Raw genomic sequence first — 18,912 nt, forward strand, 5'->3', positions numbered from 1 at the left:
CCCCAAGATCAAGAGTTGCAAGCTCATCTGACTGAGCCAGCTAGAACCCCACATCTTGCTTACTGAAACCATCTCCTAATGAGTTTTCATTTTTAAAAAGAGATTTTATTTGTTTATTTTTGCGGTAGACACACACACACACACACACACACACACACACAACGCACAAGCAGGGAAAGGGGCAGAGGGAGAAGCAAACTCCCTGCTGAGCAGGGAGCCCGATGTGGGGCTCGATCCCAGGACCCAGGGATTATGACCTGAGCTGAAGGCAGATACTCAACTGACTGAGCCACCCAGGCACCCTTTTCTTTTTTTCTTTTTTTTTTTTAAGAGAGGAAGAGAGAATCTTAAGCAGGCCCCATCCCCAGCTCAGAGCCCGAGTCAGGGCTCAATCTCACAGCCCTGAGATCATGACCTGAGCCGAGGTCAAGAAATTTAACTGACAGAACCACCCAGGCACCCCCAGTCTCTTTGTTATTTTCAGTCCCCTTAGGTCTATTCTGCCTTGCTGGAGCTAGATCTTTCTGAAGGGCAAATCCTTTCTTGCCACTGTTCTGTGTAAAACCTTCTCATGCTTCCCATTGCCATCTGCATACGGTGAAACTCCTTTGGTGTAATTTTTGAGGAGGTCATCCTTGCTCTGGCCTCTGCTGCCCTCCACTGCCCTCAGTTTCAGTTGTCTGCACTATCTTTCTCTCCACTCTTCTGGCCAACTCCTCCTCATCCTTCAGGTCTCATACCTCGCTTGTTCTAGGAACCCTTTCCTGATCCCACAAGACTGGATCAGATGTTCCTTGTCAGTGTTCCATGGGTTTATTCCAATCAAAGCACTTTATCCCTGTTTCATAATTGCCTGTTTACTTTTTCATCTCCTCCATTAGACTTTGTTACCCTTGAAGAAGTCATTGTGTCTAGCTCACCATTGTATCTTCAGCCGCTAGCAAATGTTTGACTTCAGGTATGGAGTAGGCGGGCAACAGATATTTGTTGGCTAAATGAGAGAACATGTGTAAACTTCCTTCCCCTCAGCAAGGCCGGTGACTTCAGTTCTGATTTGTCATCACACAAGGTACCGAACGAAAGAACTGTGGAAATTCTGTCATTGCTTACCTGGTGGGGCCTTATGCAGGAGGATGAAGGCTCCCCCAGGTGCTGTGACCCATCTAAGACACGCCCTCTCCCCTCCCCCAGATAAAGCTGGGATCATAAAGACACCCACCCCTGATGGTTCCTGTGTTTAATGAGACATTGTCATTTTTGGAGGGTTATCTAGGTATAGACTCTTTATGGCAAGAACTGTGTTGCATGGCAGGCTGTCAGTACAGGGAGCATGAGCAGGATTTTAAGCTCCCTGCTCTAAGTTTGGTATTTGGTCAATCTCTGAATTCTCCAAGCAGAGCACATAAACCAATGGTGATTAATTTTTTACAGGGAGAATCCGGATCCCTTTGAGAATCTAATGAAAGTTTTGCAACATTTTGCTTTTATTGAGTTTTGAGAATTCTTTATATGTTTTGGACACAAGTCCTTTATCAGACACACGATTTGCAAATATTTCTCCCAGTCTTTGGCTTGTCTTTTCATTCTCTTAATAGTGTCTTTCAATGAACCAGTTTTAAATTTTGATGTTCATCTTCTGATAGGATTTTTACCCAAGGTTTCCTTCTCTGGATCTCCACACCGATAGCTCTTGAATCATAGCACTTAAATCTTTGGTTTTTAGCAAGGGAAGGCAGAAGCATGCTTTCTGGACTTCATTGTTGTTTAGTTACATCCACTCTAGTGGAGTTTGGGCTTTAGCCTAGGTAGTACTGCCATTAGACCAGGACAACAGGGCCACCCCCTTGAGCCCTGCTCTTTAAACGGCCTGATCTGACTCTTCTCCGGCTGCACATTTCCTCATGAGGCTAAGGGACACGCCCATTGAGAGCTCACACCCCTCCCCCCTTCTCTAGATCACAAACTCCGAGTACCTAGGACCTTGGAATTCTTTGCCCAAACAGCCCACTTCCAAGCTTCTCCCCCAGGTTGTTTTTTTGAGGGCAAATCAACATTCATGTGTGTACCGTAGGCCTAGGTTTGGGAGGATAGACCTTATACCTGAAGGTTGGGTAGCCTCACACATGTGGACATTAGGGCCCTCCTAGAATGGGACAGAGACAGATGGGAAAAGAAGGGGGCGGGCCTCTGTTTGTATGATTTTCCTGTCCTGGCTCCAGGTGTGCAAACATTTCCGGGGCACCTGGCTGAGTAGGAAGAGCATGTGACTCTTGAGCTCCGGGTCATGAGTTTGAGCCCCATGTTGGGTGTAGAGATTACTAAAATAAATACATAAATAATTTTTTTAATTGGGGGGTGCCTGGCTGGCTCAGTCAGTGGAGCATGCAACTCTTGAAATTGGGGTTGTGAGTTCAGGCCCCACATTGGATGTAGAGCTGACTTAAAAATGTTTTTTCCATGAGTGACTTGTGAGGAGGAGTTAGAAGCTATGAAATGCAGATTTCTGAGGTAAGTGATTTGTTGAATGGATGAGTATGCTATGAATGGAGCCAGAACACACAAAAGAGGAGTCTGGGATGGGTATCTAGATTACAAGTTAAGTCATTCAACAAACATCCGCTGAGCGCCAGTTTCTGTACCCGGCATAAGACTGAATGAGCTGCAGACTCTGCCCTTGTAGAATTTATATTCTGGTGGGGGGATGGGCAATAAACAAAGACATCTATAACACCGGGTGATAACAAGAAAAACAGAAGTAAGGGAAGGAAAGCGAAGGGGACTGCTATTTTAGACAGAGTGGTCAAGGAAAGCCCCTCCAAAGAGGTGACATTAGAGCAGAGCCCTGAATGAGTCATCAGGATATCTGCGGAAAATGTTCTAACTACTTCATTTACTGAAATGCAAATGTAAGGTAGTGAGGCTGTGGCTGGCATCCTGGAGGAACGACCACGGGTTGGTGGGGGTGGAGCTCATTGAGGAAGGGGGCAAAAGGTGGGAGATAAAAACTATCTTTAGAGACTAGGTGTCGAGTTCAAAGAACCTGTTACATCCAAACATATATTCATATGCGCAGCAAGTAGTTGAAAATATGAGTCGGAGCCCAGGACCAAAAGCGGGGCTATCGATAAAGAAATGCGAATAGAAAGAAGAATAGAAGAACAGAAAGAAATAGAGATGACGGTGTAAACCATGCATGTGAATGGGTGGCCCTCACAAAGCCTCAAGGATGAAATCCTGGGAACAGCAGATAACGATGGGCAGAGGAGAAGACCGAGAAGGAAGTATTACAGAACCCAGAAAATCAGGAGAGGAGAGTCACCGGGCCAAGTATGGGGCACATTTCAAGATGTCCAGACAGCGAGGATGTCCAGTGAAATACTATATTTGAAACGCTTTGTAAATGGAAAAACTCTATGTGAGTACAGGTATTATAGCCTCGTTACTATTAATGATAGTTAGAGAGCACTTGTCCCCTTCTAATGGATATTTTGATTTAAGGGTAATGAGAATTTAGTTATAAACACATCGTCTATTTATAATCAATTCTTACCGTTTCATTGGGTTTTAAAAGCAAGACAAGTTATACTGAAGGAGCAGGATTCGCAGGCACTGTTGAATCTGATTTGGCTAACAGTGTATTTAACTTGTACATTTTATTTTATTTTTTTAAAGATTTTATTTATTTATTTGACAGAGAGACAGCCAGGGAGAGAGGGAACACAGCAGGGGAGCGGGAGAGGAAGAAGCAGGCTCCCAGCGGAGGAGCCCGATGCGGGACTCGACCCCGGCACGCCAGGATCACGCCCTGAGCCGAAGGCACACGCCCAACGACTGCGCCACCCAGGCGCCCCTTAACTTGTACATTTTAATATGGATAATAATTCTTAGAATTTTTGAGTTCCCTGGGTTTGGGTTAAAAACTTATAGTAACATTTTCATAAAAGATTTGCAGATAGAGATCTTCTGCCTGCCTACAGAGAAGCCTTAAAATAATTAAACCTCAGTGGACAAATGTTATGTTCAACGGTCTCCTAGAATCTGATTTCTGGACTTTGGGTGGCAGTAGCTGCTGCTGCCGGTGCCTCTCTCTTTAAATGGCTGCAGAGTTCAGTGTCATTGGGTAGATGCATGGAGTTCCTGGTGGTGAGTCGCCAAGGAATCTTGTTGTTGCTGAGTCTGTTAAATTCTTCCACTAGACCAAGCGTCCATCACTCTCAAGTTGGATCTAATAATCCTTTTTTTTTTTAAAGATTTTTTATTTATTTATTTGACAGAGATAGAGACAGCCAGCGAGAGAGGGAACACAAGCAGGGGAAGTGGGAGAGGAAGAAGCAGGCTCATAGCAGGGGAGCCTGATGTGGGGCTCAATCCCATAACGCTGGGATCACGCCCTGAGCCGAAGGCAGACGCCCAACCGCTGTGCCACCCAGGCGCCCCTGGATCTAATAATCCTAATTAGACTTGAATGTTGATTCTTGCTCTCTCGGGTTGGAGTGGGGGATTGGAAAGGAGAGCCCACTTTTTCCAGTTTTTCCATATTCCCTCAACAGAACCCAAGAGAAGAAAGAACCCATGAAAAAAAGTAATAAGGACAAAAAGAACTTCAAAATCAGAGACTTCCAACATAAAGTTTGGGAATATGAAGGCTTAAGAAGAGGGAGGATTAACTTTATTGGTTTTGAATCGTCTCTTCTGGCTGTGTAACATAATGATAAAGAGACTAGAATTTGGGGGGCGCCTGGGTGGTTCAGTCAGTTAAGCATCCGACTCTTGATCTCAGCTCAGGTCTTGATCTCAGGGCCGTGAACTCAAGCCCCTCATGGCTCCACGCTGGGTATGGAGCCTATTAAAAAAAAGAGAGAGAGCGAGAGAGACTAGAATTTGGAGTTACATCAGAGTTTGAGTCTCAGCTCTAGCTTGAGCCTTAGTTTCTTCATCAGCAAAAAGGAGAGGATACATTTTGGTACTTGCCTTATATACTGCATGCACTTAATAAGATAACCTGGTAAGTGCTTAGCAAATGTTAACTAGCATGACGAAGTCCATCTAGGCATAATCTTCATGAGTCATTTTCTTTTCTGACAAACCTACCCAAAGGACTGCTGCTTCCCAATGTTGAGACCTTGTGAGGCCACAGTCGTGTTCTTAGATACTGTCATTTCTCAGAACAAGTTCCAATTGCATTGTGAAGCCAATGTGCAAACCGCGTAAGAAAAATGTCATTATCTTATATTACAGTTTGCTTGGGACTCTAAATAGTGTCTTCTAACTTATCAGATTGACACTGACGATTTTTGACTGGTTAAAACATGTACAGCGAAGAACCTGCCGATGCTGGGACTTTAATTGAAAAGTAGCTTGCTGGGGTAGCTTCTGGAGTCACATGGAGCTGCGTTTCAGTCTTGGTTTCAGCCGTGTGGCTCTGAGCAAATGTTTTAACCTCTCGGAGACTTGTTTCCTCAAGAAAGTGGGAAAATACTACTTATCGTTAAGGTTTCATTTAAGGATCAGCAGTAGCGTCTGTAAAACTCCCAATATACAGTAGGAGCTCAACTCACAGTAAGATGTCTTGCTGCTAAGGTGGAGATATGCTGTCCAATTTAAAGTGCCTTTGATGAATTTGAGAATTACAAGAGAATTCAACAGGCCAGTGCAAGGATAATCTTCAAAAGACAGAAAATGCTACAAAAACAGGGGCGCCTGGGTGGCGCAGTCGTTAAGTGTCTGCCTTCGGCTCAGGGCATGATCCCAGCGTTATGGGATCGAGCCCCACATCAGGCTCCTCCACTGGGAGCCTGCTTCTTCCTCTCCCTCTCCCCTGCTTGTGTTCCCTCTCTCGCTGGCTGTCTCTGTCAAATAAATAGAATCTTTTTAAAAAATGCTATGAAAATAATGCAGAAGGTGACAAGTGAGAAGCTCTTGGGGTAAATTGACTACAAGCTATTGCAAGTCAGCCATATGGCACGTTAATTTTTTCTCTCTCTTTTTTTATTTTTTAAAAAGATTTTATTTATTTATTTGGGAGAGACAGAGAGAGAGAGAGAGGGGCAAGCAGAGGGAGAAGCAGGCTCCCGCTGAGCAGGGAGCCCCAAGCAGGACTTGATCCCAGGACTCTGGGATAATGACCTGAGCCAAAGGCAGACACTTAACCGCCTGAGCCACCCAGGTGCCCCCCCCCTCTTTTTAAAGGTTGATATATTTATTTTAGAGAGAGCGGGGCTCGATCTCACGACGCTATCATGACCTGAGTCGAAATCAAGAGTTAGATGCTTAACCGACTGACCCACCCAGACACCCCTGGCACATTTCTTTTTTAAAAGAAGCATAATCCTAGACAATCTTCAGCTCTGGTTAGTTTGATTGGAGTAGCACAGTTTGGGAAAGCACCTTAAAATAATACATAAAAATTAAAGTTTGATGAAGAAAATGAAGTTTGAAGTTTTCAAGTAAAGTTGAGTAGAAGACTCTTGGCACCTAATGTTAGCAAGGGTTGGCTGGCGATGTCCTTTCCCCAACATGCTACATGTGGTATTTACTTTCCATTTTTCTTTTCTGTTTCTTCCTTTCTGTATTGTTTCTTTCTTCCTTTCCCCTGCCTGTGCCTTTGAACTGTGGCTGGGCTAGCTTGTCCTTGTTCGTGGCAAGTGAGGATACTTCGAAGAGGCTGAATCGATGTCATCATGTTTGAAGTCTGAAGGACAGACTAAATGTTATAAAAGGGAAAAGCAGGATGAAGATTGATCTACGGATCCAGTAAGAAGGGTTGGTAATTTAAAAAATTCTCTGTTAACTTCAGGTTGTAAGTAGTAAAAGGCAGTGCTTCGATTTGAATATTCTGGTGCCCTGTTAATTGTTTTAAGAAGCAAAAGCATGTTCATTAACATATCAGCTCAGACCCCACGTTTGGTCTGTGGTAGGTAAGGGTTGTGCCTCTCAAATGGCCTGGCTGCCCTGTGTTACCTAATCTCAAAAGATTAGGAATATAGCTGAAATGCTCCCTAACAGCTCACTTTTATTATGTTTGTTTATATACTTGGCCTGCGTTGTTAGCTTGAATGTAAACTCTTAGAGGACAGAGATCGAGTTTCATTTATTTTATATTCCCTACTTTTAACACAGTGATTTGTCTGCAGAGGGCACACAATACCTATTTGTGGAATATCAAACACACACACACACACACACACACACACACACACACACACTCTCTCTCTCTTTTTTGAAATGCAAAGCTCCAATGACCATATTTTCTAAAATTAAAAAAAAAATCACGATAAATGGTTTGAAAAGGTGGGGTACACTTCTGAGGACTATATGGCCAAAATACTTGAAATGTTATCCCAGAAAATATCAGGTGATAGAATCTCTTTAATTATGGTATCCAGCCTAGGGGTTCTTAGTCTGCTGTCAGTGGACTTAAAGGAGTCTCCAGGTGAAAGTGCATGACCCTTCAATTTGGATGGAAAAAAATAACATTTTTTAAAGATTTTATTTATTTTTTGGGAGAGAGAGAGAGCGCGAGCGCTCACGAGCAAGAGCGGGGGAAGGGGCAGAGGGAGAGGGAAGAGACTGAGGCAAGGCTCCATTCCAGGACCCCAAGATCCTGACTTGAGCTGAAGTCAGAGGCTTAACTGACTTAGCCATCCAGTAGTGCCCCCCCCCAATCTTTATTTTCACGAATGTCTAGCTGAAACTAAGCATTTTCCCCCATTGTGAATGCAGGCAACAAACCACAGTAGAATTAGCAGCACCTTTCACCCTCTCACCAAAAGAAATCAAAGGCATTTTTGTATCACATTATAGTTATCATGGACTTTTTGAATATCTTCTCATCATCGCTTTAAAATTTCAGTAGTTATTTGACCTGCTGCAAGATCTTGATATTTAATGTCTTAAAAAAGAAAAACAGATTTACATCACAAATTTGTTCTTAAAATATATTTCCTAGGGCTCATGGGTGGCTCAGTCAGTTAAGCATCTGCCTTTGGCTCAGGTCATGATCCCAGGCTCCCTGCCCCGCAGGGAGTCTGCTTCTCCCTCTACCCCTCTTCCCATTTATTCTCTCAATCTCTCTCTCAAATAAATAAAATCTTTATATATATATATATATATATATATATATATATATATATATATATATATATTTTTTTTTTTTTTTTTTTTCCCCTGGAACGCCTGGGTAGCTTATTCTGTTAAGCATCTGCCTTAGGCTCAGGTCGTTAATCAAGGGGTCCTGGCATTGAGCCCCAGGTGGGGCTCCCTGCTCCACAGGGGGACTGCTTCTCCCTCTCCCTCTGCCTGCCACTCCCCATGCTTGTTCTGTCAAAAAAAATATATATATATATCTATATCTCTCTCTCTATATATATATATCTCCTAATTGTATTTTAATATAAAGTTTCTTTTATAATGCTATGTATTTTATTTTGAAATCTTTAAGAGATCCATAGCCCTTACCATATAGCACTAAAAATGTTACGAACCCTTGAGTTAGAGATTAATAAGTTTGAGGTCTCTCACTTAAGGTCTCTCACTTTTACCATGCCCGGCCAAGATTCTGTTTCTCAATTTGTATTTATCATTTATATTACTTCCAGAAAAGATCCCAGCATTTGTGTAAGTTTCACAATCTGTGATACAAAATTTGGATCCACTGAGACATTTAGTTCAGTACTGGGTACGTAGTAGGTTGTGTGTGTGCGTGTTTTTAAAGATTTATTTATTTTAGGGAGAGAGAGAGAACAGGAAATGGGAGGGGCAGAGGGAGAGTAAGACAGAGCATCTCAAGCAGACTCCCCACTGAGCACAGAGCCCAAGGCAGGGTTCTGTCCCACCACCCAGATCACCACCTGAGCCAAAACCAAGATGCCAAACCAACTCGACCCAGGCCCCCCATAGTACGTTTTTAATAGTTAATTTGGGGCTGATAGATTCTGGGAAACGTAAATGATCCGCCAGTGTTATCTGGAAATCCTGTAGACCACTGCTTGACCTTCTCCAGTCCCTAAGGTAGGCCATTGGAGGCTGGGGTAGGGAAGAGCTGGCTCTACAGAAGTGAGCTGGGAAGATTGTGGGAGGGGAGAGGTTCGGGCTAAGGCAAAGACAGGAAACAAACCAGTAAGGGTGGAGGGTTGAAAAAGGGATTTAGGAGTAACAGGAATTCGCCTCCTTTGGGACTTAGCCCTTCTCCCTGCACGGCTCTTTTGGCTTCGCAGATACATATGTCTGTCTTCATAATTAGCCTCAGACCCAGTGGGAAAAGGTCCCTGCTCTAGAATTTGCGAGTGAACAGTGCTCTTGAATGGTGCCAACTTTAGCGATTTCCCTCACGTTCTGAGCCAGGGGGCAGTTTTCCGATCGCTCCAAGGGATTATTTTCTCCGTGAAAATTCTCCAGCCAGACCATTCTTAAATCGTGGTCCAACCAGAGCCCAAAAGAGGACCCAGAAGGAGGCCCGACCGCGTGGCGGTGGGCGTGTCTGGGGCGAACGCCGGCGGCTGCGGCGCGAAGGGGGATTAGGGACGCCGAGGCGCCGGCGAGGGGGCGGGAGGGCCGCGGAGGAGAGAGGCCCGTGCGGACAGTAGGGGGCGGGGTTCCGGAGGCGGCCACGCGGCGTGAGGCCTAGCTTTTCGGTCTCGTACCGGCGGCGGACGAGCAGCGAAGAGCCTCGGCCACTCAAGGCCTGGTGCCCCGCAGCCTCGCCTCTACCCGGGTCTCCACCACAGACCCCTTTGTGTTCCTGCCCCCGCCCCGGAGGCGCCCCAGCCGGCGGCGCTGAGTTCCCTCATTGGCTCAGCCGACGGCTCCATCGATTGGCTCGTTCGTCGTCCAGCGTGAGCCGCTTCTTTTAGCTACTATTGGACGCCCAAGCTGCCTTTCAGGCCGCCGCGCGAGGTGATTGCCCGGCCGCTCGGAGTCCCTGGAAGCAGTTCCGGGAAACCCCGCGTGCTGCCGGGATCGCGTCTCTGTCCATGAGGGGGGGAGGGGGTGGCGCGCGCGCCATTTCTAGTCGTTTTCAAAGCGCCTCGCGCTGATTCTCACGGGCCCGGCCGGCGGCCCCAGCTCTGCCCTGGTGAGTCTCGCGCCGGCCCGTGGGGGGAGGGGCCGGGAGCCCCGATCCGACCCGGCCCAGCCCGGGCTTGGCGCCTTGGCCCCAGTTTCGTTTTCGCTCAGAGGCCCCAGGGTGGGGGTGGGGATGGGCTGGGGGCGGCTTCGGCCTCGTCCGGCCGCGCAGCGGAGGGCCTAGCTCCGCCGTGGCGCTTCCTCGCCCTTGCTCATCCTCCCCCCAACCCTCCAGCCCCCGGCCCGCGGTCCGGCCCGCGGGGCACTCTCCGCGCGGCCTGCCGGGGAAGGCCGTGTTTTTCCCGCCTCCGCCCGCTGCTCCACGCGGCTGGCCCGGCCGGAGGCTTCAGACGCCCGCGGCCCCTTCGCTTCTCTCCTCCGGAGCCGCTTCGCTCTCGTCTCGGCCTGCCTAGCCACGAGTGGGATGTGTTGCTGATCGGGACGGGCATGAAGGGGTGGGGTGGGCAGAGGGCGGGATGCACACCCGGGGTTACCTGAGCCGGGAGAAAACTTTTGTGCGAGCTGGAGCCCGAGGGCCGATTTGTGTAGGAAGCCTCCCTCCCCTCCCCCATTCTGCATGCTGCGAGCCGAGATTTGAAGGAAAAAATGACTACTAGAGGCCATGAAACTTAGGCTTCAAGCGGCGCCTGAGATACATAATTCTAAGAATGTCTTAGGCGTACCAAATTGGAAAGGCGATTCTTTTTCTTATACGGTAGTAACCGTGTTGCCAGAGTGTAAAACTTAAGGCCAAGGGGTTCTTGAAAGGTTCAGTCCTTTCACACTGACCTCTGAGATTTTTGCTGTCCTCAAGAGACTGAATTTATGTCTCATGAGTCAGTCGTAGGTTAAGGGCTTGACAGTCCTAACCCATGAGATAACCGTTAGTTTTCATTTCGTTGGTTCTTTTAAAGCCCGTCTCTTAATATGAAGAATTTGCACAGAGATACTCAGAAAAAGTCAGGGAGGGGCTAGTGCTGACTTCCCAAATCTCCCAGCAGCCCTTTAAAATCTTATTTAAACGTTTACTTTTTGCAAAAACGCTTAAATCAAATGACTCCAGTCACAGTACATTTGCTGCATCCAGAAATATGGTTTGGCAGTGTGGCATTGTGTTGAATTGACACAAGTTTTAAACAGTCTCACATGACATAAAAGATTTTTTTAAATGAGCACATTGTATTTGGCTTGAAGAGAGAGGTTTTCCTTGATCTGAAAGGTTTTATTTTCTGGAATCTAATTATTTTACTTTTTTTGTTAAAGTGTACAAACTTTTTGACAATATCAACCAATTTCGGAATCAACTTGTAGGAGAGCCTTTGCAATGAAATGGTTGTCATAAATATTTCTATCTTGTGCTTAATACACAACTTGTCTTTTTGCTTTACACGTACTTAAAAGAAAAAAAAAAAACCACCTTAGCAGATGTTCATTGAACTTTCCTGTTAAAAATTTGCTTTCTTTCTGTGACTAATAGTATTCCCAAGTGCAATACTGTTAAGGGTCTTGTGGTACTGAGAACTTCTGAGTTCTGATGATCTTATGGTTGTATTTGGGGTGGGGGAGCATGGGAAAACAGAACTATATGTTCACAAAGAGATTTTGGACTTTAGGATGCATCTTTATAGAAATAGGTTGTATTAATCAGTAAACGTATTCATCCTACACTGTAAGTAGTTTCTTGATGAAAAGTGTGCCATTTTTGAATGTTTTCTTTTTTGCCAGTTCATCAGAATTTGAGGCTTGCCTTGAGAAGCGTTTCTCCACCCAAAGTTTAAGGAGAGTCTGCGTCTGTGTAGACCTTAGTGGGTCATCAGGTCTTAACGTTTTGTAATCATAAGTCATGATATTTATCTTATTTTTAGAAGAGCCCTTTCTGAATTTTCCTCTCTTCCTACTCTATGTTACCTTGTTCCCCTCGGTCTTCCTCCCTTTTTCATTAATTTCAACTAAGTATCAGTGGACTCTGAAATGAAGAGAAGTTGTTTTAGGTCAGAAAACTGCACCTGGTGCATTTGCACAGTGGTTGTAAGCAATCTGGAAGTGTGGTTATCTTGCGGGTTTTAGTGCTTTTTAGGAAGCTTGTATTCTCTTTATAGCTGACTAGGTGCCTTGGGGTTCATCAAGAAAAGTAGGCTTCTTCTTGAGATCCACCTTCATGTCCTCTGTTTCAGTATTTGTTGCAATGTCTTTATTCTGCTGCTTATTATCTTCATCACATTCACCACAGACAAGAGCACTTTAATTCCCTGTCTTTTGAGGCAGTATAGAGACTGGTCTTGTATGGTTTTATTATCTAATCTCTCTCTTCAGGGAGTTGTTCCATTTCAGTATTATATACAGGTTGAACATACAGAATAATTTGGGTAGGTTAATCTGGGACATCTGACCTAAGTTTACCCTCATTAGGTAATGTTTGTTGAAACTGTTTGGAAGAAGTTAGCTGTCCATCCTTCGATATGTATTTGCAGCTTTATTTTACTGATATGAAAAATTCAATATGTACTCACGTTTTTTTTTTTTTAAAGATGCAACCTCAATTATAGCTCACTTTTTATTTTACGTGGACTTAAAACAATCGTTTAGCTTTTAAACTTGGTCATTTTTTCTTTTAAATCTGTGAATGGGAATAGCAAATTAATTTTAGAACAAAAATTAATGTCAAGTTGTGTTTTTTTTTTTTTTTAAGTGAGGCGGAGAAAACCCAAACCACCAGCATGTTGAACTAGAGACAGCAGTGCATTTATTTCACACCTATCCTAGATTTGAAGCAGAACTAGGAAAATTTGAAAGTCCTTAAACCTTGATTAAGTGGTCTGTGGGTGTTCATTCTGTTTCTAAATCAAACTTTTAAAAAACTGTGTAAGAATCGAGAGCTGATGGGCATTTTAGGATTTTGTGGTGATTTGTTGATATGCTTGTCAGGACACAACAGCTACTTTTGTTAATCAGCAATTCTACCTTCAGTAAATTCAAGCCTTTTTTTAACCCTGTGTACATGAAGTTCCTTAAAGACCGAATGCTTCCATGTACATTTTCTACGGTTTTACAGGATTATTGTTGCAAACTTAGGTCAGATACATCACAAAAGGCATATAATATTATTTTGATAGAGTTTATTAGCAGCATGTATACAAATTAGTTTAGATAAATCATGCATTGTCCTACAAACTAGTTATTTCTGGCTTAATGTAATATAGCTCCTGAATTTTTTCCAGCAGCATAATAAAATGGCTAATCAGGTGAATGGTAATGCGGTACAGTTAAAAGAAGAGGAAGAACCAATGGATACTTCCAGTGTAACTCACACAGAACACTACAAGACACTGATAGAGGCAGGCCTCCCACAGAAGGTGGCAGAAAGACTTGATGAAATATTTCAGACAGGTATAATATGCATTTCTTGTTTCTGACTGGTTTTGAAAGTGAGGGCAAACCACTTTGAATTTTATAGATTTTTTTTTTAAGGTTAAATAATACTGTTTCTGATCTATGTAGAGCTGAATGTTTGTTACTTTCCCTTCATTGAAGGCATATTGGGTTTGACTTTGATATTCTTATTTCATTATTTTGAAGCCTTCTTAGTGTTGAATATGCAGTCTTAGTTGTTTCAGAACAGTACATCAATTTGTCTTAGATTTACCACCAATTAAAATGTATGTTTCAGCATACCAAATTTTACATTTTTTTCTTAATCTAAATCAGTCATCATTTTGCTTTTACTTTTCTACTTTTAGCTTCTTAAAGTGATTGTTAAATTAGCTTAGGTCTGATTAGGTGGCATAATAAGAGGACTGGTTAGACTGTATTGTCTGAAACGATAATAAATGTCAGACTCCTTGAGAGTTTGTGGCCTGTCTAGTTTCTAATAGACGAAAATCCACATCTCTCAGTAATTTGGAAGTGTTTGGTTTGTAACAGCTGCTTTTTAAAAAAATCTAGAAGTCCCATGGATAAGTGTTTAAGCAAATCTGAATATCTTAATATGGTCGGTTGCAAGCGGTTTGAAGTTTAAAGAGGGAGAGAAATATTTACCCTTAGGGAGTGTTGTTCATAAATAAATGTGTCCTCCCCCTTTGGGGCCATAGATGGAAACTTTCTTCCTCTGCGTTTTGTGTGCCTATCCAGATTCTGGGAGAGAGAATTGAATTGTCTCACAAATGTGTCTTAAGTACTGTAGTAACAAATATCTGTTTTTTTTGTCCTTAAAATTTTTTTCAAATCCGAGAAGCTTAGGATAATTTTAGACGTTAAAATGACTTCCTAAAAATGACTCCTGGGTGATGGTTCCATTTGAAAATCAGTCCTCAGGAACTTTCTGTTGACATTCTGCCATAGAGAATTGGCAGTGATTTGCTCAGAGATGCTCTCTTGTAGAGTGTTTTGTTATTGATAAGAGGCTGATGGTTTGGGTGTAGGGTTGGATTGACAGAATGGATCGATGGGTGTCCTGAGTTGTGGCTTTGGGTGGTGGTATGGAATTTTGAAGTAAGGAAAGTCCAAATATTTAGGCATGCTCATTTTGAGCTTTTAAAACAAATCATGGCAGCATTTTCTTAAAGTAACTTTACAAATGGCATTACATTTATTTAAAATATATTTACTGTATGGAATAAAGTTCTTTTTCGCTTTATCAAAATGGAGTCACTTTTGATGTTAGTTCATATGGACTTGGGGTTTTAACCTGCCAAATATTTCCTTTTTACATTGGATCAATTCTGAAATATATTCCTTAGAGAGAGAGAACTACAACACAAACTTAACAGACTTAAGAATAACATTTCAAACTGAGTAGATGTTCTGTGTGCAGTTAATATACTATGTGTATGGAATGCAGTGCAAATATTTTCTGTATAGTTTACTTGTAAGTCCGTAGTAAAGTCCCTAATGCCATTTGAAAAAAAATAGTCCTTATTGACAGTGTTGTGAATGCCACAGCATCTTTTAAACCTCAGCTTGACACATCAGAAGAACCAAAAAATGCCTTAAAATATGACTTTCAGAATTGATTAATCAAGCTGCACTTGCATTTGTAGAAGAGTTTAAAATTATGCCTTTCCACATTCTGATTGCAGCAAAGTAGGTGCTCAGATAAACAGCCGCATTTCATTTTCTCTTTGGTGCCAAGGAGGGAGAGCCTTTGATACCTTTTGGAGAGTGGAAAGAATTATTTAGTAAAAATGGTTTCTCTTTTTTTCTCCCACCTCTTGTGTGGTTAGCAACAACTATAACAGTCCATATAATTTGAAGATTGATCCTTGGGGAATACAGTGTATGTTTACTACTCTAACGTAAATCAGAATTTGTTATATTAATGCTTAATCTGTAGTATACGGTGTACATCAGATTTAACTTCCAAGCCTTAAGGAGGGGAGGGGAAACGGGGCTAGGATTTTTGTGGGTTTTTTTGTGGGATGTGGGGATTGAAATTCATGTTTGACATTTTATCTTTTATTTTCGTTTTTGTACTCTTGACCTTTTTGTATAGTATTTGTATAGCTGTCTGTATGCATATTAAATGAAAATGTAGTTTGTTAGTAATAGTACTGAATATAACTTGATTAAACATTGATAGCACAGTTTAGGTTATCCCTTTTGTTGCAATAACATTACCCCTTTTCAATTTAATTTTTAGGATTGGTAGCTTATGTCGATCTTGATGAAAGAGCAATTGATGCTCTCAGGGAATTTAATGAAGAAGGAGCACTCTCTGTACTACAACAGTTCAAGGAAAGTGACTTATCACATGTTCAGGTAAGGCCATTTACTAGAAATGCCTTTGAACAACTAATGATCTGAAATTACTTTACCATTACTTTATTTTCTGAATCGAAGTGATAGTTTGTTTTTTACTACCTCTGCTTCTGTTAAAAAAAAATAGTTTAAAGAAAAAAAAGACCTTTTATGGCAGAGTTCTCAGAAACACAAGTGTAAAGTAAAATCTCTCCCTACATCTTTGCAGTAAGTTACTTTAAAAACTTAAAGTCAGGTTTTGCTGATTGTTATTAGTAGGCTTTTATGGGTTTAAATTACTCAGGTTTTAAACATTTTTGGGTTATGTGATCCTGTTTTATTATTTTGGAGGAAAGTAATGTAGGTAGGAGGAATAGTCTCGGAATATCTGGCAAAGGTAGTCCAGATGCATTTGAATATCAACAAGTGGAAGACTCTTGCCAGCGTGGAAGGTAAGCTCCTTGGGGTCTTGGCTGTCTTATTGCGGTCTGTTCCAGTCTCTGGCACATAGTAATCATTCAGCAAATATTTGTAGAGTGAATAAATGAGTAAATATTTCGTTAATATTCTGGTTTTTTGAAATTGTAAATTAATTATGTATTTGACCCTTCAGTGATTCCTGGTGGTTCTTTTTCATTGAATTACTTGTCTATTCTAGAACAAAAGTGCATTTTTATGTGGAGTTATGAAGACCTACAGGCAAAGGGAGAAACAGGGGAGCAAGGTGCAAGAGTCCACAAAGGGGCCTGATGAAGCAAAGATCAAGGTAAAATTTGAATCAGGTCATTGAAATGATAATAAGTTTAATGATGACATTGAATGTTTCATGTTTCCTAGAAACAGTTTTCATTGTCTCCCCCCCCCCTTTTTTTTTTTTAAAGATTTTATTTATTTATTTGACAGAGATAGAGACAGCCAGCGAGAGAGGGAACACAAGCAGGGGGAGTGGGAGAGGAAGAAGCAGGCTCATAGCAGGGGAGCCTGATGTGGGGCTCGATCCCATAACGCCGGGATCACGCCCTGAGCCGAAGGCAGACGCTCAACCGCTGTGCCACCCAGGCCCCCCCCCCCTTTTTTAAGCTAGTGTTTAGAAATGAGATAATTTAAGGAATATTACACAAGAAGAATTTGGGGGGCAAACATTCAGTTGCATGTTTGGTGAAAAACTCGAATTCAGACCCTTGCCTCATTACTTGTTCTGGCTATGAGTGATACATGTCTATTGATGCTTCCGGTAATAGCTTTTTAGATTGACTCAGTCATGTCTCTTGGTTCGGTTTCTTTCTAAGCGCTTTGTTTCTCTTTTTTTTGGTAAAGAGGTGTTTTATAACTGCTTTACTCCTGAATTTTTATTTACCTAAGTTTCATTATTTGTAAACTGGGCATAGTAATGGTACCTATTCCCATAGAGTTGTGAGGATTAAAGGATTAATTAAGATATGTAAGGTGGTTAGAGTAATGCCTGGAATGTGGCAAGAACTGTGTAACCAGACCAATTATTATTATTATTATTATTATTATTATTATTATTATTATTATTATTATTTAGATGAACTGCTCTGCAAGATAAATATAGGGCTTTTGGTGAAAGACCAGTGAACCTCATTCCTTAGTTAAGGGGATATTGACGTTTTGCCATAGTGATAGACTTTTCCAACTGAATTAGTTATTTTATTTAATGAAATTGTATAGTTTTGTTTTAGACAGGAAGTGGAACTTGTATTTTCTGTCATATAATAGTTTACATAGAGCTCCTTTGTACTTTTTTCCTTCATCTGTAAAATGGTCTTATATTTTTAAAATAAATACATGAAAATTCCATTTAACGTAATAGTTGCTTTTTTAAAAAAACTTATTAGTGTGTATTGAATAGGCCTATGTTATTTCCCCAGAACTGGGTATTTGCTTTTGGTAAGGTATATATTGTATATGTGATACGTGTATATTACATATTAGACAAGTAATGTTTAAATATGTAATATATATATTGTGTGTGTATTATATGTTACACGTATTTCTGTGCTTAAAATTAGAGCAGCTCTTTTTGAGTCAAAGGTAGAAAAATAGAGACCCTAAGGTAACTCTGGAATCCCAGGGTTCCTCCAATGATATTTTTGAAAGCCACTAAACTTGATGATGTCTAAAATCTCCTGTTGCTTTGACATTTGTGTTATAGATCTTCAACTTAGGATGGGTTTATCTGGACATTGATGAAAATATCCTTAGTCGAAAATATATCTTATGACACTTAACCTGCCAACATTATAACCTAGCCTACCTTAAATGTGCTTAGGAAACTTATCTTAGTCTATAGTTGGGTAAAATCACCTCTAACACAAAGCCCGTTTTGTAACAAAGTGTTGGATATCTCCTGTAATTTATAGAGTTCTGTACTGACAGGAAAAACAGTGGTTGGTATGGAAACAGAATGGTTGTAAGTGTATTGGTTGTTTACCCTTGTGATTGAGTGGTAGACTGGGAGCTGAGCCTCCTTGTCGCAGCCCAGATCACAAGAGTATCGTCTTGCATATTGCTAGCCCTGGAAAAGATCAAAAATCAAAATTTGAAGTGTGGTTTCTACTGAATGTGTATCACTTTCATACCATCCTGAAGATGAAAATCGTAAGTTGAGTCATTGCAATTTGGGGACCATCTAATTTTTAAAACATGAAGTGTAAAATTCTCCCCTTTTTAGGTAGATTGCATTTCTTTTTTTCCATTGTGTCCGCGCTATTGGCCTCTCATATAAATACAAACCCTTAAGGGCAAGAACATTAACTTTTCTACAGTCCCTCTTTAATACCTAATACAATGTTGTGAAGAAGGTTGGTAATCAGGAAACATAAGGTTTTTTTTGTTTTGTTTTGTTTTGTTTTTTCCTGAAACCTGAGTATACTCATTTGGTAATTGCCAAATATTTTGAATTTGTGTTGTATGAGAAATAGTCTGGTTCTTACAGAGCTTATGATATAGCAGAAGTACAAAACAAAAGTATTAAAGGTTAAATTACCTGATTATAATAGAAAGTCACAGTAGGAAGATGTGAGGAATAGTGAATGAGAGAAGCTGCATGAAGGAGGTAGGATTTCTGATTAGAGAACATTTTGAAAGAATCAC

At 41.7% G+C, this 18,912-nt stretch overlaps 1 protein-coding gene across 3 annotated transcripts in view; it reads left to right on the forward strand.

The window, feature by feature from the left end:
• Positions 1–9,916: 9,916 nt before the first annotated feature.
• Positions 9,917–18,912, forward strand: part of HNRNPR (heterogeneous nuclear ribonucleoprotein R) — a 32,776-nt gene continuing 23,780 nt past the window's right edge. The window contains exons 1-4 of one of the 3 annotated variants that reach the window (XM_087858427.1): positions 9,920–10,072; positions 13,281–13,449; positions 15,698–15,816; positions 16,454–16,561. In XM_087858427.1, coding sequence (XP_087714553.1) covers positions 13,293–13,449; positions 15,698–15,816; positions 16,454–16,561 — 384 coding nt within the window. In that variant the 5' untranslated portion in view covers positions 9,920–10,072; positions 13,281–13,292. Of the gene's footprint in view, positions 10,073–13,280; positions 13,450–15,697; positions 15,817–16,453; positions 16,562–18,912 lie in introns of all 3 variants that reach the window. The other 2 variants (XM_045782081.2, XM_045782083.2) reach the window with 2 other exon arrangements.

Source organism: Ursus americanus, chromosome 33 (assembly GCF_024610735.1).
Source record: "Ursus americanus isolate L20-20 chromosome 33, mUrsAme1.1.p, whole genome shotgun sequence".
Taxonomy (NCBI): domain Eukaryota; kingdom Metazoa; phylum Chordata; class Mammalia; order Carnivora; family Ursidae; genus Ursus; species Ursus americanus.